The sequence below is a fragment of the Mustela nivalis genome (assembly GCF_964662115.1).
Source record: "Mustela nivalis genome assembly, chromosome: 2".
Taxonomy (NCBI): domain Eukaryota; kingdom Metazoa; phylum Chordata; class Mammalia; order Carnivora; family Mustelidae; genus Mustela; species Mustela nivalis.
In genome coordinates, this window is record NC_139021.1 from 98,202,775 (window position 1) to 98,230,388 (window position 27,614).

A 27,614-nucleotide genomic window follows, 5' to 3' on the forward strand; every position below is an offset into this window, starting at 1 on the left:
CCAGACGTGCCTGAAGCCAAGTGTGTTGCCAAGCAGTTTGCAGGACGGCTCCCTTCGCAGAGTAGAGAGAGGTAGCCCTGAAAAACACGCGAGTGTTTGGGGGACTCGCAAATGTATTTCGTTGTATGACTTTAAGGTAGCTTATGTTGTACCCACCACATTAGTTCCTGCCCCGAGGAAGAGCTTGTGACTCAAGCCTGCCTGCCTGGCAGGGTGTGGGTCCGCTCAGGGAGCTCAGCCTGCAGAGCCGCCACCCAGGGAGCCACTGGACAGACTTCCGTCCTGGGGGTGGAGTGCGACCCACAGGGCTACTCCAGAAAAACCATCCTGTTCTGGAGAAGAGCTGGGGGTTCTGGTGGGGGCTTTGGAGGGGACGCTTAGAGCATCCTTGCATGTGCATCAGGGCATTGATTCTGAAGATGGTGAATGCTTTGGTTCTTCGGATCACACCAGCATCTGGGTACCTCCTAGAGTTCAGGCCCATGCTCGTGGTCTTCTGTTCCAAGCTTATGCTGTCAGGACTGTATTAAGATGACATTGCCCCTTTCTGACTCTAGCACTGATTCCTTTAGTCCTCACCTGGCCAGACAGCCGGTGGGTCCCGCTGGCTTTAATTCCCACAGCCTGCAAAAAGGAGACTTTTAACAAAGGCTTCCACTCTACATTCTTACTAACATGGGTGCAGGGTAGACACCATGTCCAGGCAGCATTTTACCAGCGGGTGCCACTGACAGATGAAAAGAGGCAGCAGGGAGAGGCCACTGCGGTCCACTCAGCAGCAGGGAAGCTGCCAGCCAAGCCTTTCCCACATAAGCACAGGGCTGTCAGGAAGCAACTCAATTGGAGAAGAGAGGATTCCAGACCAAGAAAGGAAAATGAACGCGCAGCTCCTGAGTACAAGGAAGGTCATCAAGACACCTTCGGGGCTTAGGAATGGAGCTAGGCACCAATGTGAGGGACCGTCCGGACATCTCCAGACCCTGTGATAGAAGGCGACTCACCTGTTTCCTCCAGTACATCCTGGTCTCAGAATGTTCCACTTTTGACGATTTTTAACCCATGTCCCTGTTCTTGTCATGGTAGCGCACCCATGCCCAGTTCTGCAGGGTTGGTTAGGAAGACACAGAACAGCCTTCTGCAGCCAGTCTTGGCCCAGACACCTCTTTCTGAGCAGGAGTACAGCAATGGCTCGGGATCCCTGCCTTTGAAAACTGCACATGGCCCCAAGAAGGACAAGGAAGACCAGCCACACCTCAGAAGCAAGTGAACAAGTGGGAAGGAGCACCCAGAGGACAAATGTGATCAAAGTCCTTCCCCTGTCCATGCCACCCTTGGCCCCGCCACACTCCAGGCCAAGAAGCCCCCTGTGAGCAGTTGCCAAGACCGTCCTTGTCTGAAAAGTCCCAGACCAGCTCGACCTCCGTTCCCTCCAGCCACGGAGTGATCCTGACCACCACGTTACAAATTCACCTCTTGCCTTATTTCCACCAGATCTCCGTGGCAGTTTCTTTTTTTTTTTTTCTTTTCTTTCAAAGATTTATTTACTTATTTGACAGAGAGAGAGAGGGAGAGATCACAAGTAGGCAGAGAGGCAGGCAGAGAGAGAGAGGAAGGGAAGCAGGCTCCCCGCTGAGCAGAGAGCCCGACGCGGGACTCGATCCCAGGACCCTGAGATCATGACCCGAGCCGAAGGCAGCGGCTTAACCCACTGAGCCACCCAGGCGCCCCCGTGGCACAGTTTCTTGATTGAAACTTGACTTTATTCCACCTGATTTCCCCATCTCTCAGCTTCCAAGCATGAGCCCGGCACGGAGCAGAACAAAATAAGGGAACATTTTTTAAATCCAGATTTATCAAGGCGTCCAGTCCATGCGGCGTGGCTTCCTACCTACTTTTCCAACCTCATCTCTCAGTGTACCTCCTGCTCGCTTCATTCCTGTGACATCGTCATCCTCTCCACGTGTCCCTTCTAGCTGGAATGCTCTTTGGCAAGCACCTTAAAGCCTGGCTTATTTTCCTCTCAACTTGCCATTTAGTTTTCACATCCTTTAGGAGACCATCCCTGACACCCACAGACCTAGCACATCACCCCATCTCCTCCTTTCACTTGCTCATTGTCTGACTCTCCTGCTGGAATATAAGCCCCACAAGGGCAGTTGCTTTAGCCTGTCAAAGAGGAGCAACCAGACATTGGTTAAAACATTTTATACAGTGACTGCTGACAGTAGGAGAAAGTACTGAGTTCCATTCCAATTTGTGCAGAGGCTGACCAAGTGATTTAAAAAGAGAATGAGGAGTGGCTCCTGGGTGGCTCAGTTGCTTAAGCAACTGCCTTCAGCTCAGGTCATAATCCCAGGGTCCTGGGATCGATCCCCATGTCGGGCTCCTTGCTCAGCGGGGAGCCTGCTTCTCCCCCTCCCTCTGCCTGATACTCTGCCAGCTTATGCTATCTCTCTCTGTCTATCAAGTAACTAAATAAAATAAAATTTAAAAAAAGATTTAAAAGGAGAATGAGGAGTTGGGAGGGGGGATAGTAGAGGGAGTCAGGGAAGGGGAAAATTGCAAAAAGCAGGAAGAGAGGGTATTGATATGAAACCCACCAGAGTTTGCCAATTGGCACTTATCAAGTTAGGCTCCTACCCTCCCACAGAGGCTGGAAGATTGGAGCCATAGTTTCAAGTGTTGGCTAGAAGATTCTTTGGGCATCCTTGAATCTTCTCCGACAGGCACTTGGAGGGAGGCTAGGGTCATCCCAGAGATGGGAGGCTTGAGCTCTTAGAAACTGTGTCAGTGCCTGTTCAAGGCTTCCTAGGCCAAGATTGAGACTCAGTTGAGGCCTCAGAGGAGCCTGGCTAGAGTTTAGGTAAGAAGAGAATCTTTGTCAATGTCGACCCACCAGTCCAGTACCAGGCGCGTAGGAAGTGCTCAATTAGTATTTATTGAATCGGTGGACAAATGAGTGAATGAATAATGGGAGGGATGTGGGTAGAGGGGTGGGTGCAGAAGGGAGGGAGAAGCTCTTCCACCCACGGAGGGACCCAGGATGGAGGGCGACAGCTCAGCAGACCCTCAGGCCGTAGAATGGGGTCCTGTGCCTGCTGGGCTCTCCCCCAGAGCTCTGCAATGTGTGTTCACAGAGATGCCTCAGAATCTTCATTGACCTTGACTCAATATCATTGATTTGAGGGAAAAGAAATTTCAAAAGAACCAGCATCAGGTTTTAATGCGAGCGTGTTTGCAGCAATAACACATCTGTTGTGTTGAAAGGCCAACCAGAAAAACAGAGGCAGCTGAACGACACCCACGTTTTTATCCTTAACAAGATCAAATAGATCTATCCCTCTGATAAGCTGTACAAACTGAGGTAGGAATTAACACTGAGCTGCTAGAAAACCCTGCTGGGTCTCGTCCTCACCTGTGATGTACTGTAAATATAAGTAGGGGAAGAATGTGTTGGCGTGTGGAAATCACTGGGACTCCAGGACACTGGAGAGATTTTTAGGAGGTGGTTAAACTGGCAAATATCCACTCTGGCGCCTGAGTGATTTCAGAGGAGAAACAAAGGAAGCATCTAGGACAGCTGCAGTCATCATGTTGACAGTACGTCCCTAGTACTTGCGGATCTTATAACTGGAATTTTGTGCCTTTTGACCACAGTTGTCCAGTCCCACCCACCCACCACTAGCCCTGCTCAGACTCTGCTAACCACAGACTTGATCTCTTTCCCTATGAGTTTGTTTTGGTTTGGTAATTTTTTTTAGATTTCACATGTAAGTGAGATCATAACAGTATTTACCTTTCTCTGTCTGATTTATTTCACTTAGCATAATGCCTTCAGGGTCCATCCATGTTGCCATAGATGGGAGAATTTCTTTGCTTTTTTATGGCTAAATAATATTCCAGCTTCTGTGTGTGTGTGTGTGTGTGTGTGTGTGTGTGTGTGTGAACAGTGAGGGTTACATAAAATATTTTAAACTCATAGTACCCTATTTTATTTTATTTTGTAAAAGATTTTATTTATTTGAGAGAGAGAGAGACTACACATGCACACACGTGGGGGAAAAGACAAAGGGAGAGGGAGAGAGAATCTCAAGCAAACTCCCTGCTGAGGGCAGAGCCAGATGCACAGTTCGATCCCAGGTCGTTGAGATCATGACCAGCCAAAATCAAGAGTGGGATGCTTAACTGACAGAGCCACCCAGGCGCCCCTATAACGCTCTGTTTAAAACTGATCAATTAAGTTCAACAGAATTTGTAAACTTTACAACTTTCCTTCTTTTCCCCCTCAAATTTTAAGTTATTGCTGTTATGATTTACTTTTTTTTTTTACTATTATATAACTTATAATAGATTATTATAGTTATGGGGTTTTTTACTTCATTTTTTTTAACTTTTAAACTAGAGTTGCAAATGAATTATGTACCACTATTACCATATTGCTGAATCTAACTTATGACTGTATATTTACCATTTCCAGTGAGATGTACATGCCTTTTGTGTTGTTAATTAGCACTCTTTGACTTCCACACAAAGAACTTTGACTTCCACACAAAGCTGATTTCCTTCAGCTTTTGTTTATTTGTGAGTCTTTATCTTTCCTTTGTTTCTGAAGGACAACTTCACCAGGTATAGGATTCCTGGTTGACAGTTATTTTCCTTCAGTGTTTGAGTATGTCATTCCTTTCTCTCTGGGCCTAAAAGTTTCAGCTGAGAAATCCACTATTAGCCTTGGGGAGATTCCCATGAATGTAACTTCTCTCTCTTCTCTTGCTACTCTTAAAATTCTTTGTCTTTGACTTTTGACAATTTAAATATAATGTATCTCTGTGTAACCCTATTTAAGTTTAGTCTGTTTGGGATGCTTTAGACTTCATGGACCTGGATGTCCATTTTTCTCCCCAGGGTTAGGAAGTGTCTGACTATTATTGCTTTAAATATACTTTCTGACCCTTTCTCCTTCCCTTTTCTGGAATTCCCATGATGAGAATATTGTTTGTTTTCAGTGTGTTCCATAATTCCTGTAGGCTTTCTTTTTCATTCTTTTCTCTTTTTCTTCTTCTGACTGGGTGATTTCCAGTGTCCTATCCTCCAGGTCAATGACGATTTCTTCTGCACGGTCCAGTCTGTTTGAAACTCATTGGAATTCTTCAGTTCAGTTCCTGTATTTTTCAGCTCTCAGAATTGTTTGTTGATGACTGCTGTTACCTTTTTGGACTTCTCATTTTGTTCATGCATTGTTTTTCTAAAATCATTTTGTCGCCTGTGTGTGTCTCCTTGCAGTTCACTAAGCTTCCTTAAAAGAATTATTCTGAATTATTTGACAGTTAAAAGTTGTTCATTTTCTAGGGCCCATTATTTGGAGCTTTATTAGTTTCCTTTGGTGGTGTCCTATTATAAAATCCTTTCAGATTTTCGTGATCCTTGATTCCATATTATTGGTAAATGTGCATTTGAGTAATGGGGTTCCTCTTTCAGACTCTACAGATTTGCTTTGGCAGAGGAAGGTCTTCACTATTCAGCTCAGTTTGGGTTTCTGAGTGTTTCTGCTGGTAATGTCCTTGGGCAGGTAGGGCCTGCCATAGGGTCAGTTTTTTGGTGAGGCAAGTGTTTGAGCTCAGAAGATAAGGATCAGGAAGTGGGGAATGCCACTGGCTGAGAACAGTTGGATAAGTCCGCTGGTTTGATTCCCTGCCCAAGTGAGGCTGTAGGGTTGGGCTCCACGTGTGCCTGGTTTCTCTGGTCGGTCAGAGTAAGTGCTAGGAACTGGGTGCTATATTCAGTAGAGGGGTTTTATGAGTTAGTCTGCCTGGCCTGGAAGGGTAAATAGGCCAGGACCCAGAACCTGTCATCTCATTGTATGGGAACCTGCATCAGTCCAGAGTATGCACTGAGCTCCCTGGTCAGGTGAGGCCACTGGCTTTGCTCTGTAGACAGTAGCAGCCAGGGACTATACTCTGTGTTCCGTGCCCCTGTATGTCTGTTGAATGGGCTTCAGAGCTTCCCATGTGCTGGTTAGCCTCTCTGGTCAGACATGCAGAAGTCTGTATTCAGCAATGAGCGGGGCTATGAATTGGATTCCCTGCCCCAGACACAGCAGGGGAAGCAGCTCTAAAGCTGGTAAAGCTTTGTGTTGTCTTAACTCCATCTGACCCACACCCCAAGTTGTCTGGCCAAACAGAGTCACTGGTGTTATTCTGCACACTATCAGCCCACCTGCCTCTCAGCTGGAATGTCACGGGGCCATATAGCTTCTAGAATTTGTCTTCAGGCCTTTTGGGCAGACAGACCAGAAAACACTCTGCACAGTGGGCAGGGTCCTGTCTCAGCCCCCTTCTTTCCCTGGGAAGGGGTGGGGACATTCCAGGCTTTTGGGCAGGGTCCTGTCTCAGCCCCCTTCTTTCCCTGGGAAGGGGTGGGGACATTCCAGGCTATTGTTAATTTCCCAAACAGGCTTTCCAGTTGGGAGGGGCCAGGAGCTGACCTCTGCTTTGACTGTGAATAATCCCTCTCTGGGTACAAAGCCCAGGAATGCTCCCTGCTAAGTATTGTCTTTGTGCTGGGGGAGGGGGTGTGGTCAGTTCTGCCTGCCCGCCTCTTGGTTTGAGTGCCTTAGAGCAGCAAGCAGTGCTTCCAGGATGGGAAAATCAGGCCTGGGAGGCCCTCCCTGCAGCAGGTGGGGCTGTGACTCAGCACTCTGCCTGGGCGTGGGCAAGCTGGGCTCTAGGGCTGACAGAGCTCCTCTTTTGAGGATTCGAATCAGGCAGATCTGTGCGGTGCCAAGTTCCCTGGTCAGACTGTATCCTCCACCTGGTTCTACAGATGAACAAAACTGCTGGTTGGCATCACTGTTTGGGCACTGAGGTCTGAACTTGGCCTGCCCAGATCAGGGCAAGCCCCTCCGCCCTCCTCCATCACTGTCAGATTCCCAGTGGTTGAGACCCACAGATTCGCCTGCAAGCCCCGTGGTATGAGACCAGAGTAGCGGCTCCTGCGAAGTGACCACAGTGCTGGTGAGGCTGATTTTTCCTCCTGGGTTCCCGCTGGAGGAACCAGAGACTTGGGGGACACCGCTCTGCATGGTGTTGCGCTGGCCTGGGGCAAAAGCAACAGGATCAGTGCGTAGCGGCTTCTCTTCCCCTCTGACACATCAATTCCAGTCCCTGTGGTGTAGGGGGTCAGGGTTCTTCAATCTCACCTCCATGTCGCTGATTCTCTCCATGGTATCTTGTTCTCGAACAACCGTTAGCTGTGCTTGTGGGGGAGGGGGCGTGAGTCACGAACGTCCTATGTCGCTGTCTTGGTGACAGTCACAAGTCCCTTTCTCCTTTTTTAATGCCTTCAGTCAGTTCTTGCAGCAACATCTGAGAAGACTCTTATGTGCCCTGTGACCTGCAAACACCAGAGATGGGGCCAGAGACCAGACTCCTGTCCCCCTGGGCTCATTCAGAGCAGCAAGACCGGAAACCACAGCAGCCAGTCTAGGGAAAGAGCGAGTTCTATGGACAGGTGACTGCCCGTGAGTGACCACGAGCACACCCACCTCACTTGGGGGGATGGGAAGGCCCAGAGGAGGCATCCTCCAAGAAGTGACACTTAAAGTGAGGGTCAGAGAAGGAGTAGAAGAGAACACACAGGTCAGAAAGAAAGCATGTTCCAGCAGAGATGAAGGTGCCAAAGGAAGAGGGTCATGTCTGCAGGGAGGAGGGGGGGGGGTGATAGGCAGGGACTGGATCAGCAGGGCCTGGAGGGCTTTCACTTTATTGAGACCCCTCTGGTGGCATCAAGTAGGGGAGAGGGGGTAGGAGTCGCTGCCAAGAGGCCAGTTAAGACACTAATAATGGTGCTTGCCAGTGCACATTGGAAAAGGAATTGGATTTGAATTGGAATAGATGTAGAGGAGAGATGAGAGTGTTTAAAACACATGGATAGGAGGGCATCAGCAGCATTTAGTGAAAAACTGTACTGGAAGAAAGAACGTTTGAGTTACACTGGACTAGATTACCAGCCTGCCCCTATGCACACTGCAAGGCCCAGGCTGCCTGATGGATAACAGGTTGGCCGCGCATCAGAGAATGAGGGCCATGGTAGGCAGTTGGGATTGACGAATGGGACTTTTATCAGTCCCATTACTGATGCGTACTCAGTCACTGGTGCTGTAGTTGCTGAGCTGGGTGCTCCAAAATTTTATTATCATTAATGCCTCATTGAACACACCTTATGACTGACGCTGGTTCATACAATCCCCTTCCAATTACACATCTCCCAATTTTAAGTTCAGTGACATCACACTGATAGCTTGAAATCATCATCTTTACACCAAAGCAATGAAATAAATGCCACAAATCAGGGGCTTTCATTTCCAGAGCTGGCGGACCACTTTCCAGGATATATAGTAAGTCATCTGGGTTGTACCGTGTGAGACCTTCAAGGATTTTGAAAAAAGGGGCACTTACAAGACTCTTTTTGAAGACATTTATTTGTACGTTTGGTCATTAAAACCTCATCCTCTGTGGCTCTGATACACCAGTTCGCTTGGGAAGCCTCCCGCTTGGTGACCGAGAAATTGATGGAAGGTACGAGTCCTAATGAATTTGACTTCAGGCTCTAGGTATCTTTGTGAAGGGGTAGATGGTCTAGTTCCAAGAAAAAGGTGTAATTATACTGTAGAAAATCATGCACCATAGGAAAAGGGGAAATGGGTCCTTATTTTTCTAATTATCATCCCCATTTTGGCAGTTAAGAAAAATACACTGAAGGGGGAAAAATATATATAGTCTTGGGTAGGTATTGGCAGAACACTTGAAAATCTATAGCAACCTTGATTAACTCTCTTATTTTGGCTGCGAGTAACCATCCTTGATAATCAGTGAGGTAAGCAGCTTGTACCTTGCTGAGGGGTGGAGCGGGCAGAATCACGTGGGCGGCCAGGGCAGCCCCAGCTGCCTCAGCCAACCAACAGGTGAGCCAAGCATTTGGCCCCGCCCCGTTCCAGGTCCTTGCCACGGGAAGGAGTTCTGATTAAGTCTGGGTCCTGCTTAATCCTCCTTCCACCACCCCACAAGGAGGTCAGGGCTGTGCCCATTTCACAGAGGCAGAAGCTGAAATACCTAGATAGAGAGTGTAATCCTCATCTCTCGTAATTTAATGGGCTCCGAGGGCAAATACTCAAAGAATGTCAAAGCCCAAGGGCTTGCGGGATAGCGGGTAGGTGCGCTATCTGGCTGGAAAGGCTGTAAGCAGTCACTTGTAAAAACCTGGCCTGTTTCTTTTTATAACATTTTGAGCACATGTGTACTTAAGAAAAGTCAGTCCAAAAAAAAAAAAAAAAAAAAGAACAAGAGAAATAATTTTAAAAGTACTTGCTGAGGGGTGCCTGGGTGTCTCAGTTGGGCATCAGACTCTTAATTTCAGCTCAGGTCCTGATCTCTGGGTGATGGAATCAAGCCTGGAACTGGGCTTGCAGTCAGTAGGAAGTCTGCTTGTGTCCCTCCCCTTGCTCCTACCCTGCTCACTCATTCACACGTGCTCTCTCTCTCTCAAATAAATAAAATCTTTTAAAAAAAAGTCATCTGCCAAACACAATAGCTACTAATATTTTTGTGAAAAACCTCACATTATGTAATAATAGATACCAATACATATATATGACTATAGTTCAGAACAAACTTTTAACTTAGATTTTAAGAAGCATATGGGTTATTTATTTATTTTATTTTGCTTTATTTTTTAAAGATTTCATTTATTTATTTTAGAGAGAGAGAGAGCGTGCACATGAAGTGGGGGCAGGGGCAGAGGAAGAGACAGGCTCCCTGATGCAGGGTTCGATCCCAGGACCCTGGGATCATGAGAAGGCAGATGCTTAACCAGCTCAGCGAGCCAGGTGCCCAAAGATGTATCCTTTTGGACTGATGGATCTGGCACTTTTTATTTAGCATAATGTTTTAAAGGCTCACCAATGTCTTAGCATACCTCAGTACTCGTTTGGTTATAGCTGAATAATACTGCGTTCAGTGGATATACCGTGTCGTCTGTATTCGTGTATAGTCAATGGACACTCGGGATATTTCTGTTTGGGGCTAGTATGAATAATGCTGCTATGAACATTCATGCACAAGGGCTTGTATGGACATACATTTTTATTTCTCTTGGCTATGTACCGAGATGGAGAATTGTTGGGTCATAGAGCAAAGTCTATATTTAACCTTTTCCAAAGTGGCTGCACATTTTACAATTCCAGCAGCAGTGTATGAATTCTTCTCATGTTTGTCCACAACCTTCCCAACACTTGTTATTATTGGCCGACATCTTGGTTCTAGCCATCCTAGTGGTTATAAGGTGGTTTCTCATTGTGGTTTGATTTGCATTTCCCTGTTGTCTGATGATGTGCTGTATTTTTTTTTTTTGAAAGATTTTATTTATTTATTTGACAGAGATCACAAGTGGGATTCAGGCTTCCTGATGAGCAGGGAGCCCGATATGGGGCTTATCCCAGGATCCTGAGATCATAACCCGAGCCGAAGGCAGAGGCTTTAACCCACTGAGCCACCTAGGTGCCCCTGATATTATGTATCTTTTCGTGTGCTTATAAAACATTTGTGTATCTTGTTTGGAGAAATACCTATTCAGGTCCTTTGCTCATTTTTCCCCACTTTTTTAAAGACTTTATTAGTTTAGAGCAGCTTTGGTTTACAACAAAATTGGGAGGAAGGTACAGATTTCCCATGTACTCCCTGGCCCTGAACATGCTTAGCCTTCATCGTTATCAACATCACTCACCAAAATGGTACATTATTTTGCCAAGGATTAACCTACACAGACACGGCATAATCACCCAAAGTCCATAGTTTACCTTACGGTTCAGTCCTGGTGCTGTACATTCTGTGGTTTGGACAAATGTATCCTGACTTACATCCATCATTATCACATTATACAGAGTATTTTTGCTATTCTGAAAATGCTCTTTGCTCTGCTCATTCATCTCTCCCCTCTTTCCCTCACCCCGCCCCCCATAACAGCTGATCCTTTTATGAAAGGATCATTAGTTTTGCCTTTTCCAGAATGTCATATATTTAGAATCATACGTTATGTAGCCTTTTCCGATCAGCTTCTCTCACTTGGTAATAGGCATTTAAGATTCCTCAAGGCTGTTTGTGGCTTGAGAGCTGCTTTTTAGCACAAAATAATACTCCATGGTATGGATGTACCACTAGTTCTTTATCTGTCCGCCTACCAGGAGACATGGAGATGGTTCTAAGTTTTGGCAGCTATGAATCAAGCTGCTGTCAACATCCATGTGCAGGGTTTAGTGTGGACATAACTTCCTCTGGGGAAGTACCAAGGAGCATGATTGCTGGGTCGTATGGTAAGAGTATGTTGAATTTTGAAAGAAACTGCCAAACTGTGTTCCAAAGTGGCTGCACCATTTTGCATTCCCACAGTAGTGACTGAGAGTTCCCATTGCTCCACATCCTCACCAGCATTCGATGCTCTCGGTTTTCTGGATTTGGCCAGTGCTCAGTGGTATTTCACTGTTGTTTTAATTTCCATTTCCCTGGTGATAGGTGCTATGGGGCATCATTTCTTGTGTGGATTTGCCATCTGCTTATCTTCTCTGGTGAGGTGTTTATGTGGTCTTTGGCCCATTTAAAAATCCCCTTTGCATGTTCTTTATGTGAGATTTTGTCATCATCTTACTGAGTTGTCAGAGTGCATTATATATTTTAAGTAGAAGTCCCAATCATTTATGTGACCTACAAATATTTTCTCCCATTCTCTTTGTTGTCTTTTCACATCCCTGTGGGGAGAAACCTACGACTTTGCTATTTTGCCTGTGCCCGCTATGTTTGTGACAGAGCCAGAGCCCTTGTGCAGCCTTACCTGATGCCCTAATTTCCCTCCCGCCTCCTACAAGACTCTGCTTGGAGTTAGGAAGCACTCACATTGCCTGTGCAATGTGAGGGGGGATTTGGGTGGGGGGGATTTGGTTTGTTTTTCTAGAGACACAACAACTTCTTTTCCTAAAAACAAGGAGTCGCTTTGAAGACACTGTAATTTTCCTGCATCTGGTCCAAAGTTTACAACTGAAATCCAAGAAAGAGTGTTCTGTCTCTTTCACCTCCCGAAGAGTCTCTGAAATGCGGGCAGGTCTCATTGATCTGAAGTGTTCCTGGCTTCAAAGTAGCAGCTATGGGACGGACCTCGTCACATAGTCCCTCTGCACTCCTGGGGGTATATTTAGGTATATATTTAGGGAAATATGTTTCCCTATTATGTATGTTTATATATTATGTATGTTTGTATTTAGGAGTTCATTTATTTATTTCTGAGACAGAGGGAAAGAGCATGAGCAGGGAGAGGAGCTCAGGGAAAGGGAGAAGCAGGCTCCCAGCTAAGCAGGGCATGGGGTTCGATCCCAGGACCCCAGGATCATGACTTGAGCGAAAGGCAGATGCTCACCTGACTGAGTGACCCAGGCACCTCTAGGATACTTCTATTTAGCATTCCCAGAATAGCCACAGCTTTTTTTTTTTTAATATTTTATTTATTTATTTGATAGAGATCACAAGTAGGCAGAGAGAGAGAGGAAGGGAAATAGGCTCTCTACTGAGCAGAGAGCCCGATGTGGGGCTCGATCCCAGGACCCTGAGATCATGACCTGAGCCGAAGGCAGAGGCTTTAACCCACTGAGCTACCCAGGCGCCCCTAGCCACAGCTTTTTGTTTCTCATGGTCCTCTCTGTTTTATTCTTTCCTGGCCCAAAGGAAGAGTGATATATTAGGTCATTCACAAAACTCTTTCCACCTTGCAGAGTTCTGTGCTTTTAAACAGTGTCCAGGCCCTCCTTTGCATGGGCACAGAATGTCACCTGTAAGACAATACCCAAAGCCTACTAGCATGCAGGGGAGGCCTGTCACCAAAATCCAAGCAAGACCCCATGGCTGTGAGTTGGATTGGGCCCATGGACTCTGAATCCCAGTGTGATTTCGTCACCACTAACCAAATTCATAGAGAAGATTGCTGAAAATGAATACATCTGGGTGAAGACAGAGATACTTACCTATATCACTTCTGGGCAGGGTTATAGATAACCATTATGCAGTGAAAGAGGTTTTTTCCCTTTTTATTCTAGTTTATCCTGACACCTTAAGTTTACCTATTTGTTGTCTTCACTTAGCTCCAAGGACAGTTGCGTTGAACCCTTTGTGGTTTATTTCTCCCATGTCATTAAGGAATCAAATGATGCTTGGGCCATGGGTGAAGGGTGCTTTAAATTCTGCAAATGTCACTGCTGGAGACAGAATTTCAAGCTCCACTCATTCTTTGGGTCTTAGATGTTTTAGGTTGTTACTGATCCCAAATTAGACTTCTGCTATCAATAGAGCATCTGATGCCAGCTCCCTTTAAATAAGCAGTCAAGGTTAAAACAGAGATCGATGAGCTTGTCTTGTGAGTATCTCCCGTAAGCTAGCCTCCTCACAGAGCTGCCACCACGATGGGTCCTCCCCCCAGTGAGCAGGAAGCTCAAGACTTGAATGGATTGTACGTGTGCAATGAATTGCTTTTGTGTCTTGTGTGTTCATTTTTGTACATTTTCAGCAAGAGTGGGCGCCGAGTGGGGGGTAGGGTGTAGCCAGAGGGGGCGTGTTTCAGGCAGTAGGTTGAATTGTGGCACGTTTGGCTCCTTAGAACTTGCAGGAAGTGGAGAGAGAGAACATATCATACCAAATAAATCCTTGCTGAGGAGTATTTACACTAATACAAAATACAGAATGGGTGTCCAAAAATCCACTAATAAAAACTGTGCCTAATCATTTCTAACCTGTGCCCTGAAGAGGCTCAGTGTGGTGGTTGTGCTGAAAGGCGTGGAAGCGGTGCATTGTGGGGCCATTCAGCTCTTCTCCTGCATCCCGTCAGAATCCCCGCCTCTCTCACAGGGCGGAGCCCTCTGGGTTTCAAGCACCTGCCACTGCAGGGTGCCTGGGGCACCACAGAGCTGACCAGGGCACCAGGAGATGGCCATCCTCTCATCTGATACGATACTCAACTCTATAGCCTTTTCGCTCATGAACAACTCAAGGCAGGATCTAAAACTCCGTAGAAGCAGGAGTGAAGAGATGAGGGAAGAGATTGGACAAGATTTCACTGAGGTTGGAGCAAAGACAGAAGCATCCTAAGGAAACAGTCCCAAGGGGAGGCACATGGTCCTTGCCAGGCCAACAGGGCACTTCCCATCGCCCCCACCTCCGGGGGTGGGGCTGGGGGCTTCACCAACTCAAAGCTCTGGGGGCGCATCCCTTTCACTCCCGCAGGAAGAAGCCAACACTGGTACTCCTCTGCCCTCTCTGTGTTTCATTACTAGCATCTTCTGAAAACTTACCCAGCAAGGATATAAAAAGGATGGGAAGGAACAGGATATTCAAAATACGGAAAACAAAATTGTATGTTCCTTTTGCTGTTGGAACAGACACTTCCATGAAGACAGAGGAACAATGGCTTTGAAAGCGTGGATCTGAAAGCATTTTCATATAAGAAGAACAGAAATTGTCTAAATATTTTAAGAGGAAAAAATAAATATTTTAAGAGAAAAAAACAGTTGCAGCCTTATTTTACACACTCCTGTACATGAAGGCTTTTCCTATTTTATTAGTATTTGTATCTGCTTACCAGAGACACCTTTTAGACCCTTTAAACTATTCTCAGGCATCATTATTGGTCTCAACCCCATCTACTGCTGACCTTCTAGAAGCAGATAAACGTCTCCTTTAAAGACGTGTCAAAGTCAACAGTCTCTCGTGGTTCATCTCCCCCTCCAATTTCCCCCAACTCACTTCTCCTCTGCGTGTCCTCCGTGTTATTCCTTATGCTCCACAAGTAAATGAAACCATAGGATACTTGACTCTACAATAAAATAAATTGGAAAAAAAAAAAAAAAGACGTGCCAAGGAGAAAGTAAATGAATCCATATTTTTGACAAAAAAGGGTAGCCTATTTAGGTTTTTTTCAGAATATATATTGTATATACATACATATGTGTGTATATATGTGAATGATATGGCCTACATATAAAACAAACATATAATATATGTAAAAATCATATTGGGCATAAAATGCATGCCTTGTTTTTCTCTCCTTAGCATTTCCCCTGTGTTACTGGAAGCTTTTTTTATCAGCTGCCTTACGCTCTTTTGTGTAAATACACCAGACTTTATTTTCCATTGCCCTGTTGTTGAGCCTTTCAGTTGTTTCTCGTTTTTTACTTCTAGTAAAATTTGGATAGACATCTTTGTCCCTATATCTGTGTTCACATCGGATTATTTCTTGGGGAAATTCCTAAAATGGGAAATAGTGAGCAATAGGCCATAAACATTTGTACTTTTTAGGAATTTTGATGTATATCGCCCACATTCAGGAGGGCCATATCCATTTCATCCCCAGCAGCAGTAGGTGAAATTTCCAAGGATCGTCGTCTTAAAATCAAAGAATCCCCCAAATGGGGACTGACCGATAATTTCAAAAGGTTCCCGTCAAGATGGAAAATAATTACGGGGTTGCTGTGCTGTAGCAAACCCAGCCAAGCCTGGTTATCTCACCAACAAGTGCTCTGGGCTGGTCACTCAGCGTCACGTGGCCTCAGATCCCACCCCCACCCCCCAGCCCCAGAGGGCTGGCAAGCCCATCTTTGTCAAAATGACAAGGAGCTAGTGTCAGAAGGTAGTTTTGGAATCCATGAGACAGAAATATTCTGACACCAGCAAGATAATTTGGGGAACAAATCATGCATGTGTTTACTCCTCCAAACCCGACCAAGCACTTCAGAGAATTCTTGCCCTACACTAGCCCGTCGGTTTTGGGGAAAGGCTTGACTGGCTGCCTCAGTCGGGAGCAGGATGGGTCTCCAGACCTCTGACTTCTTCTTACTTTTGCCCACAATTGGTGGGACATTCTCTTTGAGCCCTACAGCAAAAAGCGACCTTTGCCTTAAGCAGGATTTTTGTTTTTTTTTTCAAAAAAGGTGGGAGGGAGAGGTGTGTTCTTCATATCCAGTTAAAGTGTAGACCCTCTCTCTCCCTTTGTCCTGCCTCTCTTTCCTCTGATGAGTACTGCAGTTTCATATGAACACCAGGGCCCACACATGCCCAGTGTAGGTCAACTAGTATCTTGTGCAAAATGAGGGAGAAAAGTGGCAATTCTCAGGGCTGGTTTTGCGAAGATCCAATTATGTCTGGGAGCATTTTCTATTTTTTGGCCAGTGGAGACATCTGGTAAGCCCTTGTGTGCATAATGTTGGTTCTTGCCCAGTGAGTTCACAGAGAGTTACAGGGGCTTGGCCAGCTGTGCTCTGAGGTAATGGTCTCTGCTTCTAGTGACAGTAGTTTGGCCAAGAACCAAACCCACTTGGGTGGGCAAGTTGGTCTGTTCTTTGGGACAGGGAGCAGAGTGCACCAGAACACAGAGGACAGTTGCCCCTCAGGGGTAACGTGAGCCTGGACCAAGACTTCAGGAAAGCAAGTCTAGCAGGGAGGAGGCTTTCATCACTGGAATGCCAGGGGGCTTCTCCTTTCCAGTCAGGTCACCAGAAGACACTTCCCAGGAGGTTCTGCTTGGGTGGGAGGACCATGAGCCTGGAGCCTGGCTTGAGGGAACCAGGGTAGAGGAAGGAGAAGGTGAGGGTGCCGTGTGGATGCAGAGCCCCGGGACTGGGAAAATGTAGGGGGTCGTTTACAGACACCTGCGTGACACTCCGTGGCCCCCTTACAAGGAAATGCATTACACAGTCTCTGTGGTCCTGGGAGGCTTCTGGTGACTTTTGATCACACGGAGGCACAGAGCTAGGCCAGGCACCAGGAGGGCCGACCTAAGTTCTAGGTCCAGCCTCACTGGGGAATGAAAGACAAAAGCCAGGTTCTCAGGAGAGGAAAGAAGCCATGGGGACTCAGGGTCAGGGTGAAAAGTGGGGTGCCCAGAGGTTGTCCACACAGAGAGGGGGGGTTGGGCTGCCTGGAGCTCCTTCGACAAATGGGTGGGATTTCCTGACTCCTGAAGGGGCTATGTCTGGGACTAGTTCAGGAAGCTGATCCTGATAGTACCATCCCCTACAGACCTGCTGAATCTGGTTCTCCTTCCCTGGATTCAGCATCTTGTCCACTTGTACCATGGACAAATTCCTGCTTCCTTCTGCCGTGGCGAGTTTTCATCCATCCATCCATCCATCCATCAGTGCTGATGGAGGCACTATTCATGGGCAAGTCCCTAATTCCCAGTGCTCACAGCCCAGCAGGAAGCTCAAGCAACTATACAGATAACTCTAGGGCAGGCACCACCTTCAGAGAAGTGCAAAGAGCTCCTCGACTCCAGAGGAGGCCCTGCTCCCAGAGATCAGGACTTCGGAAGCTCTATCCGCCCAACCCGGAGCCTCGTCCATCCTCAGTGAACGTGCCCTTTGCCTGCTGATCCTGCCCTGCCCGGCACTCGGGAACTAGAGTGGAGCAGGTGCCTTCCCAAACCTGTACATCTTTCTCATTTTCAAGGCAGTCTGATGGCCAGTCCCCTTGAGTCACCCTTGGAAACAAATACCAGCCAGGGGACTTTGCTGCTGGCATTGACCAGGATCCGATGTAGGTCAGTATTCTAGTTCCCCTTGCACAGAGGAGGAAGAGCAGAGGCACCAGTCCGGAGTCCAGCTGTGGTCGATGAATCACCCGGAACACAGCAAGCAGCTATTTCTGAACTAAATGGCATCAGATCTCTCTCCTCACCTTGAGTCGGTGTCCTGGTCTCCAAAGCACCTCCTCTGGGATGAAGCCAGCGAGGGGCAGAGAGCCCTGAGCATAAGGGAGTTGGCCAGCGTTTTGTCACTGCCGTTCCCATGCCAGCACAGAGGGATAGTCTGGGAAGTGGCTGAAGCAGACAGTTCTAGAAAACTCTAGAATTCTGGGTCCTGTGAATATGCCCCTGGCTGGCTTCCTTCCTCCCTCTTTTCCTCCCTTTTCCTTTCAAGCTTCCGGTTTTGAGCACCTGCGACATACTCCGCATATGGTGCTTGGCCCCGGAGATATGACAAACCAGAGATGGCACCTCCCCATTAAAGAACCTTGTGGGAGAGCCTGGAAATAACGACGCCTTTCTGAGTGCCGCCTCTCAGCCTGGTGCCCTGCCATGCAGCTCACAGGTATTCCTTTCTGTAAGCTTCACAACAGCGCTGGAGGGTGCCCGCTACTATAATCTCCATTGTGAGGACAAACGTTGAGCACAGGGAGATTAAACAGCTTGCCCAGATGGCAGCACTGATGTGCGGTGCCCCCTTTGCAGACTGATCCACAGTGTTGGAAGTCATCTGTGGAAGGTGGCTTCTTCGTTTCCCAAAGTGGGAGAGAATGATCATTTCTTGAATATTCTAGGGACCAGACATCTTGTGGTTTCTCTATACTGAGGATCTGTATTGGCATCGGGGTAAGTCTCTGAAGGTCCCAGAAGAGGGAACCCCAGCCCTACCCCCAGTATCCCTCCTGACCCTGCTGCTACCTCAAGACAGCTGCCCCCTTCTCAGTTCCCACCATTCCACTCCATTCCACCATGCCGAGGCCAGGTCCTGCAGAGGGCTACCCCATGGTATCATAGATCCATAAAGGAAGTGACAGACATCCCATTCCCATCTCCATGCCTCTGTTTTTGTTCATCATGATTCTGACTCTGAGCTCACAATGGCCACAAAGCCAGCTGTTGTCTGCTCCCCTTGGAGCAGTCATGAGGGTGCCCCAAAGGGTTGCATCTACAAGAACAATCTTGACATTACTTCTAGCAAAAGAGGAAGAATTCTAGTGGGGCCCTAATGATTGTCCTGGTGATACACATTGCTGGAGAAGGAACTTGTGAACCTGGGAAAGGCCACCGAGTGCTCTGTCTGGTGGTTCTCGTTTCCCTGAACTTACTTACACATGGAGTTGCTGAAAAAGGTTATCAGTTATTCCTGCCAGATCAGAGGAATGAGCTGCCCAATGCACGGAGTTAATTTCTTTCAATCAGTAGATCTTCTCTCCTGTTGGAAATAGCAATGCATGCTCCACTTTGAAAGCTTCTAATGCTGCAGACTGATTTATTTGGGTAAAACTCCATTTCTGGTTCCTGGAATTACTTTAAGTGATTATTTTTAAACATTGGTAACCACAAAAATAATTTGTTATTCTTACTATTTAATACTGTGAAGGACTGTGAAATAGTGTTAATATTTCAGGGTAAATTAATTGAAGTGGTCTGTTTTCTGACTATTGAAAACCTTAGCTGCACTTCAAATTTTTTATTATTTATTTTGAAGAGATTAGATAAAGCTGTCCTCATAACTTAAAAAGAATATAATTTTAATAGTATTTTTCAAACCATATGTGTTATGACCAAGAGTGGATCATACTGAAACCAACTTACATTTTTTTTTTTTTTTTTTTTTTTTTTTTTACAATGAAAGAGCAGAACAAGATAAATTGGAAGGGAATAAAATGGAGTAAAACAGAATAGAAGAGAAGTGTTCATGTATGGTAAAGGGTACTATTTTATTAAGTATTCAAGTCACTTATTTTTTTTTTAAGATTTTATTTATTTATTTGACAGACAGAGATCACAAGTAGGAGAGAGGCAGGCAGAGGGGGAGAGGAGGAAGCAGGCTCCCTGCTGAGCAGAGAGCCTGATATGGGACTTGATCCCAGGACCCTGAGCTGAAGGCAGAGGCTTAACCCACTGAGCCACCCAGGCACCCCTAGAGTCACTTATATATGTGTTTGTATATATAAAATATATTTTTTACCAATTTGTAAATTGATACCTAATCTACTAGCAATAAAATTCATCCTTTTTAGTGTGAGACACTGTGAATTTTAACAAATTTCTGACTGTCAAAAAAGTGAGACAAACCACTTAAAGCTAGAGTCCATTTGAGTAACCAGAGATATTCATGAAGGATATGGTTCTCTTAAGATCTTTGGAGGCCGTGACAACTGTCTTATCTTGGAAGATAATTTCATACACCCCAAATTTCAAAGTCAAATGAGACCTTGGAGATTGTTCAGTCAATGGTTTTCTAAGCTTCTTTTGTACAGTGCCTACTTTTTTGTATACTAAATCTAACATGGACCCCCCCCCCCCCAACCTATAAAAGGAGAGTTGGCTTGCACAGAGACCAGGAAAAACAGCTTAAAAACTACTAATAGGGGTCTAACTGTCTTGTGCCCACGTTGGGAACCTGAGGCTAGAAAAGGCTGAGTGACCCCTCAAAGTTAGCCACTCTTTTTGGCAGGGCTGGAGCTCAAATTCAAGCTGTCATTGGCTGTAATTCAGGGCATTTTTCATGTCTCTTGGGCTCAAGAGAATCATGAGTATTACTTCACCCCACCAACAGGAGTGGATGGATACCTTTTTGGAATAGTGTAGTGTGTCTTCACATACCATTACAGAAGAAAGGATAGGCCAGTGATCACCAGGGACAGCAGAAATGTGAGTCGATCCAAGAAGAACAGAACAGGTTGTTTGGACAACACTAATTATTTAGGAAAACTAGAGCCTCAATACAGAGGCAGGCCTGGGAGCCCAGTACCAGAAACAAAAGTAGCAAGCAAGCCTCCAGAATGTCAGGAATCAAACAGGTCCTGAGAGCTACCCCCTTCCTGATAATTCATCCCTGGGTTGTCTACCTCTCTCTTCCCAGAGGGCCCTGGCTAGGCCCCCACCTGGAGTTGCAACTTAAATGTAGCCTGTCAGTCACACCAGAAATTGGCTGATTTGTCTCCTTTCTCATCTGGGACTCCTCTTTCACTTCCTTACTCTTTGGTTTGTGTGTGGGAAGTGGGCAGGTCAGGGAATATAAAACTCACACTCATGATTTGTAAGTTCTACATCATGGGCTTATTACTCTCTGTATCCGTTCGGTGAACTTGCTTCACTGTTTGGACCGTAATGCTGAGAACACAAAACCCCACCAACTCTTTATGAGCTCCTGCCATACCGGAATGCCACAGATAGCCATTAAATATCCCACCACCGCAGCCTTATCGATGAAAAGAGAAAAATTGGAGAGTGAGGTTTGTGACAAAGAACATTCTTCATTCAGAGCAGATACCATGTCATGTAAAGCTGAGGAAATACTGGGTTTGAAGAGCAAACCACTATCCCGTACATTTTTAGAAGATGACACGAATGAGTACAACCTTGAAAAAGTTACCAAGTTCCTCTTTCAGATAAATTCCTATAATACTAAATTGAGGACAGGTAGATACCCAGTGACACCATTGAGTTACTGGCTCACACCGACTTTCTCCAAAGAGTTTATAGGGACAAATGAACCATCCTCTTGCCTAAACATTGTATATACAGGGTTGTTTCCACTGACAATTCAGGGGTCATGTCTCTGTCTTTATTGAAAGAATTATTAACACCTCTTTTTTTTTTTTTTGGAATTTGAGATTTGAGTTTTTAAGTGGGGCAACTTGTGTGATTTTTCTAGGTGTCCCTGAGTTAGGTCAAGGAAGCCTCACTCTAGCATAGGGTTTTAAATTGCTGGAATCCTCAAATTACTACTGTTTGCTCATACACCAGCACACAGTTAACATTCTAGAATAATTAGATAATTTTCTTCATGTGAGTTTTTAACTAAGCAGCCTCACCACACCCACAGCCTGCAAAGGTGTGCACTGAGCGGTATCACTTTTCGTACGTTTAAGCAGCACGAACTCTTATTTCTAAAAGGAGTATAGGGAATATTTGGGGAGGTAAGATTTTTTTTGGTTGAAACAACACAAGTTGTGAGTGGATGGAGTGTAGAAAACAAGAAGCAGGAGCGCCTGGATGGCTCAAGTTAGTTAAGCGTCTGCCTTCAGCTCACATCAGGATCCCAGGGTCCTGGAATTGAGCCCCACATCAGGCTCTCTGCTCAGCGGGAAGCCTGTTCTCCCTCTCCCACTCTCCTTGCTTGTGTTCCCTCTCTCGCTGTGTCTCTCTCTGTCAAATAAATAAATACAATCTTAAGAAGAAGAAGAAAACAAACAGCACTCAGTTCTTAAAATTAAGGGAGGACATTGAGATAACAATTGGTACTTCCTCTTTGATAAGCAGAAGTTGACAGACACAAGGAGGTGATGACCTCTCAGGTGTCAGAAGGTCCTGGGGGTATCCTGTAGGGAAAAAAGGTTTAGGTATAATTAATTACTAAGTGACTGAAGTCAATGATGGGAGTGTCTAACAATAATATTTAATCATCTATTTAACTTACACATGATGTTGCAATAAATAGAAAGCAGATCAGTAAAAAACAGTTAAATATTTTGGGGGCACTTCTGTTGTGAGCTTCCTGGTAGAATGTGGACAGGCTAATTCGAAGTGCCGGGTCTGTTTGCTTCGGCAGCACATAAGCTCAAGATTGAGGTCCTGGGGGAGACCCAGACTCCAGGAGGTTCAAGAGCATGATGAAATCAGTCAGAACCACCTTCAAGTGATAGGAAATGGATTATGGATTACTTGACTAGTATCTCCCACCTGAACTGGAATGGCTAAGTGGAATGTCTGCATTTTGCATCCACAACGTAAAAGAAGAGCGTGGCAGGTTTTTGTAAATGCAGACGTGAGTGCTGGTGTTTGTTCATTCAGACTGCGGTTTGAAATCCTGCTTGGCCAGTTACTCACTCTTTGACCTGGGTCATTTTATGTAACCTCTCTCAGTCTCAGGTTCCCCATCTATTAAAAACAAACAAACAATAACAACAACAACAAAAACGATCTCACAGAGCTTTTGTAAATAATGAAGTGCCTTCTGTAAAACAAATTGACTTGGTACTTGATACATAGTAAGTACCCAGCAAAAAAGTACTGCTATTCTGTTGTATCTGTTTTAGTTACTGTGTTTATAATAAACATTGATGAATTTGGTGAAACAACACATAATATTGTTTATTAAAAAGATCCTCTTTAGGGGCGCCTGGGTGGCTCAATGGGTTAAAGCCTCTGCTTTCGGCTCGGGTCGTGATCTCAGGGTCTTGGGATCGAGCCAGGGTCCTGGGATCGAGCCCTGCATCGGGCTCTCTGCTCAGCGGGGAACCTGCTCCCCCCACACACACCTCTGCCCGCCTCTCTGCCTACTTGTGATCTCTGTCTGTCCAATAAATAAATAAAATATATTTTTTAAAAAGATCTTCTTTAAATAAGATGAAATTCTTTTGCCTTAGACTTCTTTGTGCTGAATTGTTACAAATCTATTTCACAAAATTGACTTCAGAGTGTCATCTCTAGGGGTCTTGGGACAAGTTCCTTTTAGAGGCTTGTAGTGCAGAGGCTACCACTAGAGGGCTCTGCAGAGACCCTAAAATCCTTCCCTTGGTTTTAGTGATGAGGAAGCATCTTTGAGAAGCCAGAGACTCAGGGACCATCCTATCTATCATGGCTCTTCAAGAGGGCTAGTAATAACAGGACAACTTGTAGGAACCACTTCCGCCAGAGACCTGGGGGTATACAGGTGGATGTCACCAGAACCCATTGTTCTGAGGTCGTTCCCTGCCTCTGCCACTCCACTGAGTCACCCTTCAGGGGTTACGAGAGTTACATTATACAGTAGAACACCAGCTTTGAGACAGGAAACTAGGTAGAGCAGGAGCTTATCAAACTCTGGGTAAGGACTTCACAATAAAGACAAAACCCACCTTGAAGGACCACCAAATCTTCAGTTTGCTGAGGAGGCTGGGACCCAAACTGTTGCCTGGGCATGGGTGAGTGAGATGCCCGTAAAGCTTTGTGGACTTCTGGGGCTGCCCAAACCTCGTGCATCCTACCCACAGGGTGGTGGTAGGGCTCGTTTGCTAATGATGCATTATCGTTGGGTAAATCATGGTCACTTAAAGACCAGCCAGCCAACGATGCAACAGTGATGTCAAGGCATCCTTGGCCAGGACCTTACAGCTGGGGCTGAGTGGGAGCAGTGAGACCATTGCCTGCAGAGGCTAGTGCCATACCGGGCCACTGAGGCAGGAACCTGGGAGCTGGGCAAAAATGAAATTTTCTCCCCCTCCCATGGAGTTGGGCATCCCTGGACCCGGGCAGTGGTGACAAGAACAGAAATCTCAAGCCTTGGTTTTCTTCTTGCCACACTGGTCTGTGGATTCTGCATCTTCTTCCACCGCAAAAATAAAATAAAATAAAATAAAAAATAAAAAAATGTTGTAGTCCACTGAAGCCAGACAAAATAATGGGGCTCCTAGACTCTTTCAAAGCCATGGGACTTCTTCCTTTAAACCCCGGTTCAGGACTTGGTTCAGGGAAGGGTCAGCTCTCAGTTCAAAGTCAGAAGCCTGGCTTTTTAAACTCCTGAAACACTGAGGTTAAGTTCTCGGGTCCCCCCTCCCAGGAGCTGGTGGCGGCAGAGGGCTGACTGGGGAGCCTCTGGCCAGCCCTGCCGCCCTGACCCCAGTCCATAGCCGGGACAGGGCCGGGAGGGAGGGCCCGGGCTGCCGGGCTGGGCGTCCCAGGGCGGGGGGCGGAGCAGGTGAGCCCGTGGGGTGGGCGTGGGGAGTGCACTTGTACGTGACGTTGGAGTTTGCAGCAACCTCCAGGCAAGAGGCTGTGGGCGCGTGTGTGCAGTGGCTGCGCGGCCGGGGAAGATGTGCTCGGAGGGGCGGCCGCCGCAGTGAGCCGCGCGGCGACAGGAGCCCGGCCGGCAGCCCCGGGGGCAGGGCCTGAGCGGCCAGCCGCTCGCGCTCCTCCGCGCCGGAGGCCACCGGGACCGGACCCGAGAGGCGCGCCCCGGCCGGCCGCAGGATGTAGGCGATCGGCGGAGGCGCTCCTGCAGGCGGACGGCTCATCATGAAGAAGCACTCGGCCCGGGTGGCCCCGCTCAGCGCCTGCAACAGTCCGGTCCTTACCCTCACCAAAGTGGAAGGTAACGGCCTGGGGCGGCGGGGGCTGGCGCGAGGTCGCTGCGCCCCGGCGGGGGGCCGCCACCCTGCCAGGGCTGCCTGGTGGCCGTGGGTGCCACCGCGCTCCCCAGCAAGCGTCGCCCGCAGTGCAGCGCCCCGATGCCTGCTGCCTGCGGGGGGTGGCAGCTCGCTAGCTCCTGGGCCGGGCTGAGCCGCTGCGGGGTCTGCGGGGCTGTCCCCCGCGCTGCCAGAACACAGCGCTGGCTCCTTGCGTGGCCCCCAGCGCGTCTGGCAGCAACAGGGGCCGCCGTGGCCTGAGTTCCTGCCGGTCCTGTCCCGAGGCACCTGCCAGCTGGGGACGGGGCGGGGGCGGGGGGGGGGGTCTGCAGACACTAACCAGTGCTCGCCTTCGTCCCGTGCCACACACACACCGGCACACACACCCCACTTGAGTCCCCCCGGGTCTGGAGCATCCCCCTTCACTCCCACCCCCACCCGGAGGCAGACCAGGGTATTGCTGAGTGGGTGGAGGCAGGAGATGCCGCAGGCCCAGTCGTCTCTCCTGCCCCTGAAGCCTACCAGCCCACCCGTGTGACCACCCAGCTCCTGAGAATGGGCAGGGGAGCAGGTGAGAGAGAAGCCACCAGCAGCCTGTAAACGGGTCCTTTCCCCACTCGTGGGAGAGACACAGAAACATACTCAGACACAGCTGTCATCTGCTGGTCTGGGACCTTCTCCTCTGAAGGGCGGTGGGCAGGGGGCTGTGGGGGATGGAGAGAGAGAATCCGGTCTCAGTCCTTAAATGCGCCTAACAGGAGGCAGAATAACCAGTTTCCACAGAGCTGGCCAGTTTAGCCAAGTGAGGGCTGGCAAGGGGCCACCAGCCAGCGGGGAGAGGAAGGCAGACTCCCTCTGGTCCAGGCCAGAACGAACAGAGCCCCGTGCAGCCTGTGCATAAGGGAAAACCCAGCTTCTGCCATGCCCTGGGACTACAACCTGGAGCCCGGACCTCTGTGTGATGGCTTCCAAGGACCTGTATCCCCTCACGAGTTCTTGTTTGTTACAGTGAGACGGAACCAGTAAGAACAAGACAGAAGCTAGTAGGGCACTGGTGTACCCCACACATAGCCCACCCACGGAGGTCTCCCAGGAGCCAACCCGGTATCGTTACTCCTATCCTACAGATGAGGACTGTGGGACCCAGAAAGGTCTGACTGACTCATCCAAGACCTACAGCCAGCTAAGAGTTGGTCAAACAGAAATGGTATCCTGGGCCCTCCCATCCCCAGCCCATGTTTTTCAGAACATTGTTCTGCACTAACCTGCAACTACTTACCTTTTCCAACATTTTCTGTCTATAGGAGGTTGATTATTCCCCACTTCGTGTAGCTGTCTCCTCCCCTCCCCATCCCCATCTTAGGAGAGACTTGGTATCTGTCATCTACACCTCCACTGAGTGCAGGTGCCCACTTTCCTAAGGGGGTTTCCCCTTAGGAAAGCTTCCAGGCCTTCTTGGAGACACCGCCCAGATGTACATACCAGTTGGGGAGGGGAAGGATATATATTTCCCTTAGGGAACATGGAACTCACCCCATGCCCACCTTTTAAGTAAGGCAGGTCAGTGCTGTTCCCCAACAGCAGTGTCACCGCTGGTAATCCCCAATCCATCATGCAGACCAGGTCTGAGCTGCACTTGGGGTTAAGCTGGACACGGATGGTGAGGTCACCCAGGCTCAATGCCATGACCCAGAGGCGCCACAGGAGGCAGTGAGTGACACGGCAGAGACAGGTTCGCCTCAAGGAATAAAAATGGGGCTCCCTTCCCCAGTTCCCTTAGGGCTACTCTCAGGCGAGCTTCGAGCTTCCTGTCCACACTGACAACCCTAGCAAGCCTTGTTAACCAATGTTTGCACATACCTGGGTGTGGGTAGCAGACAGTGTGCCTGAGAATCAGAGAGAGCAGGGTTCAAGACTGTGCTTTTCCCATGTGCCGCTGGATTTGTATAAACCATAAATGCTGGGCCTCAGTTACCTCGTTTAAGCCCCGGTGAAACAGAAGTAACAACCTACTTCAGCTGAGTGCTGGGAACGCAGTGAGGTCGGTGGTAATACTTAGCATCTGTCTGGCACACAGTAGGTACTTAATAAATGTCTGGCAGTCGTCCTGTCACAGATTGTCTTGCACCTTTGGCAAACCTTCTTGCTGTTCTCAAGGAGTACGTGTGTAGGGACGGTATCTAGAAGCATCTGCACGGCTCCGGTGATACTAGAAAGCCCCCAGTTCCCTTTTGCGTGGGATCCCTGTTATGTCAGCAGAAGTCTTCAGGGCATGCCTGGGCATACGTGTAGCACTTTTTTCTCTGCCTGGTGTTTTTGGGTTTTTTTTTTTTTCTTGGTGTTTTGTTCAGTTTGGCTTTTGGTCTATTTTTTGAAACATTTGCATCTCGGGTGCTTGCTGTGGAAGTGCTGAATCATTTTGTTTTTTCTTAGATGCACAGGGCAAGGTGGTCCTCATACTGTGGCTCTTTCTGTGGGGATGGCAGGCAGGCTACAGTGCTGGAACCCGGCCAGCAAGAAATATTTATTAGGGTTTGGAGTGTGTCTTCTATGGGGAGGCATGCGGTACATATAAAACCAAAATAGAAAATACAATGCTTGGTTGAACTTCAACACGGAAAAATGGACAAGATGACTTCATTTACTCGGAAAATACCTCATCCAGCCCTACTCCAT

At 47.5% G+C, this 27,614-nt stretch overlaps 1 protein-coding gene across 3 annotated transcripts in view; it reads left to right on the forward strand.

The window, feature by feature from the left end:
* The window catches only part of SLC35F3 (solute carrier family 35 member F3), a 373,701-nt gene that overhangs the window by 234,121 nt on the left and 111,966 nt on the right, over positions 1 to 27,614 (forward strand). Inside the window, exon 1 of one of the 3 annotated variants that reach the window (XM_082720705.1) lies at positions 24,491 to 24,904. The exons of the other annotated variants lie outside the window; for them this stretch is intronic. Within the exon in view, the coding sequence (XP_082576831.1) occupies positions 24,829 to 24,904 (76 nt within the window). The 5' untranslated portion in view covers positions 24,491 to 24,828. Of the gene's footprint in view, positions 1 to 24,490; positions 24,905 to 27,614 lie in introns of those variants that run through there. 3 annotated transcript variants of the gene reach the window in all.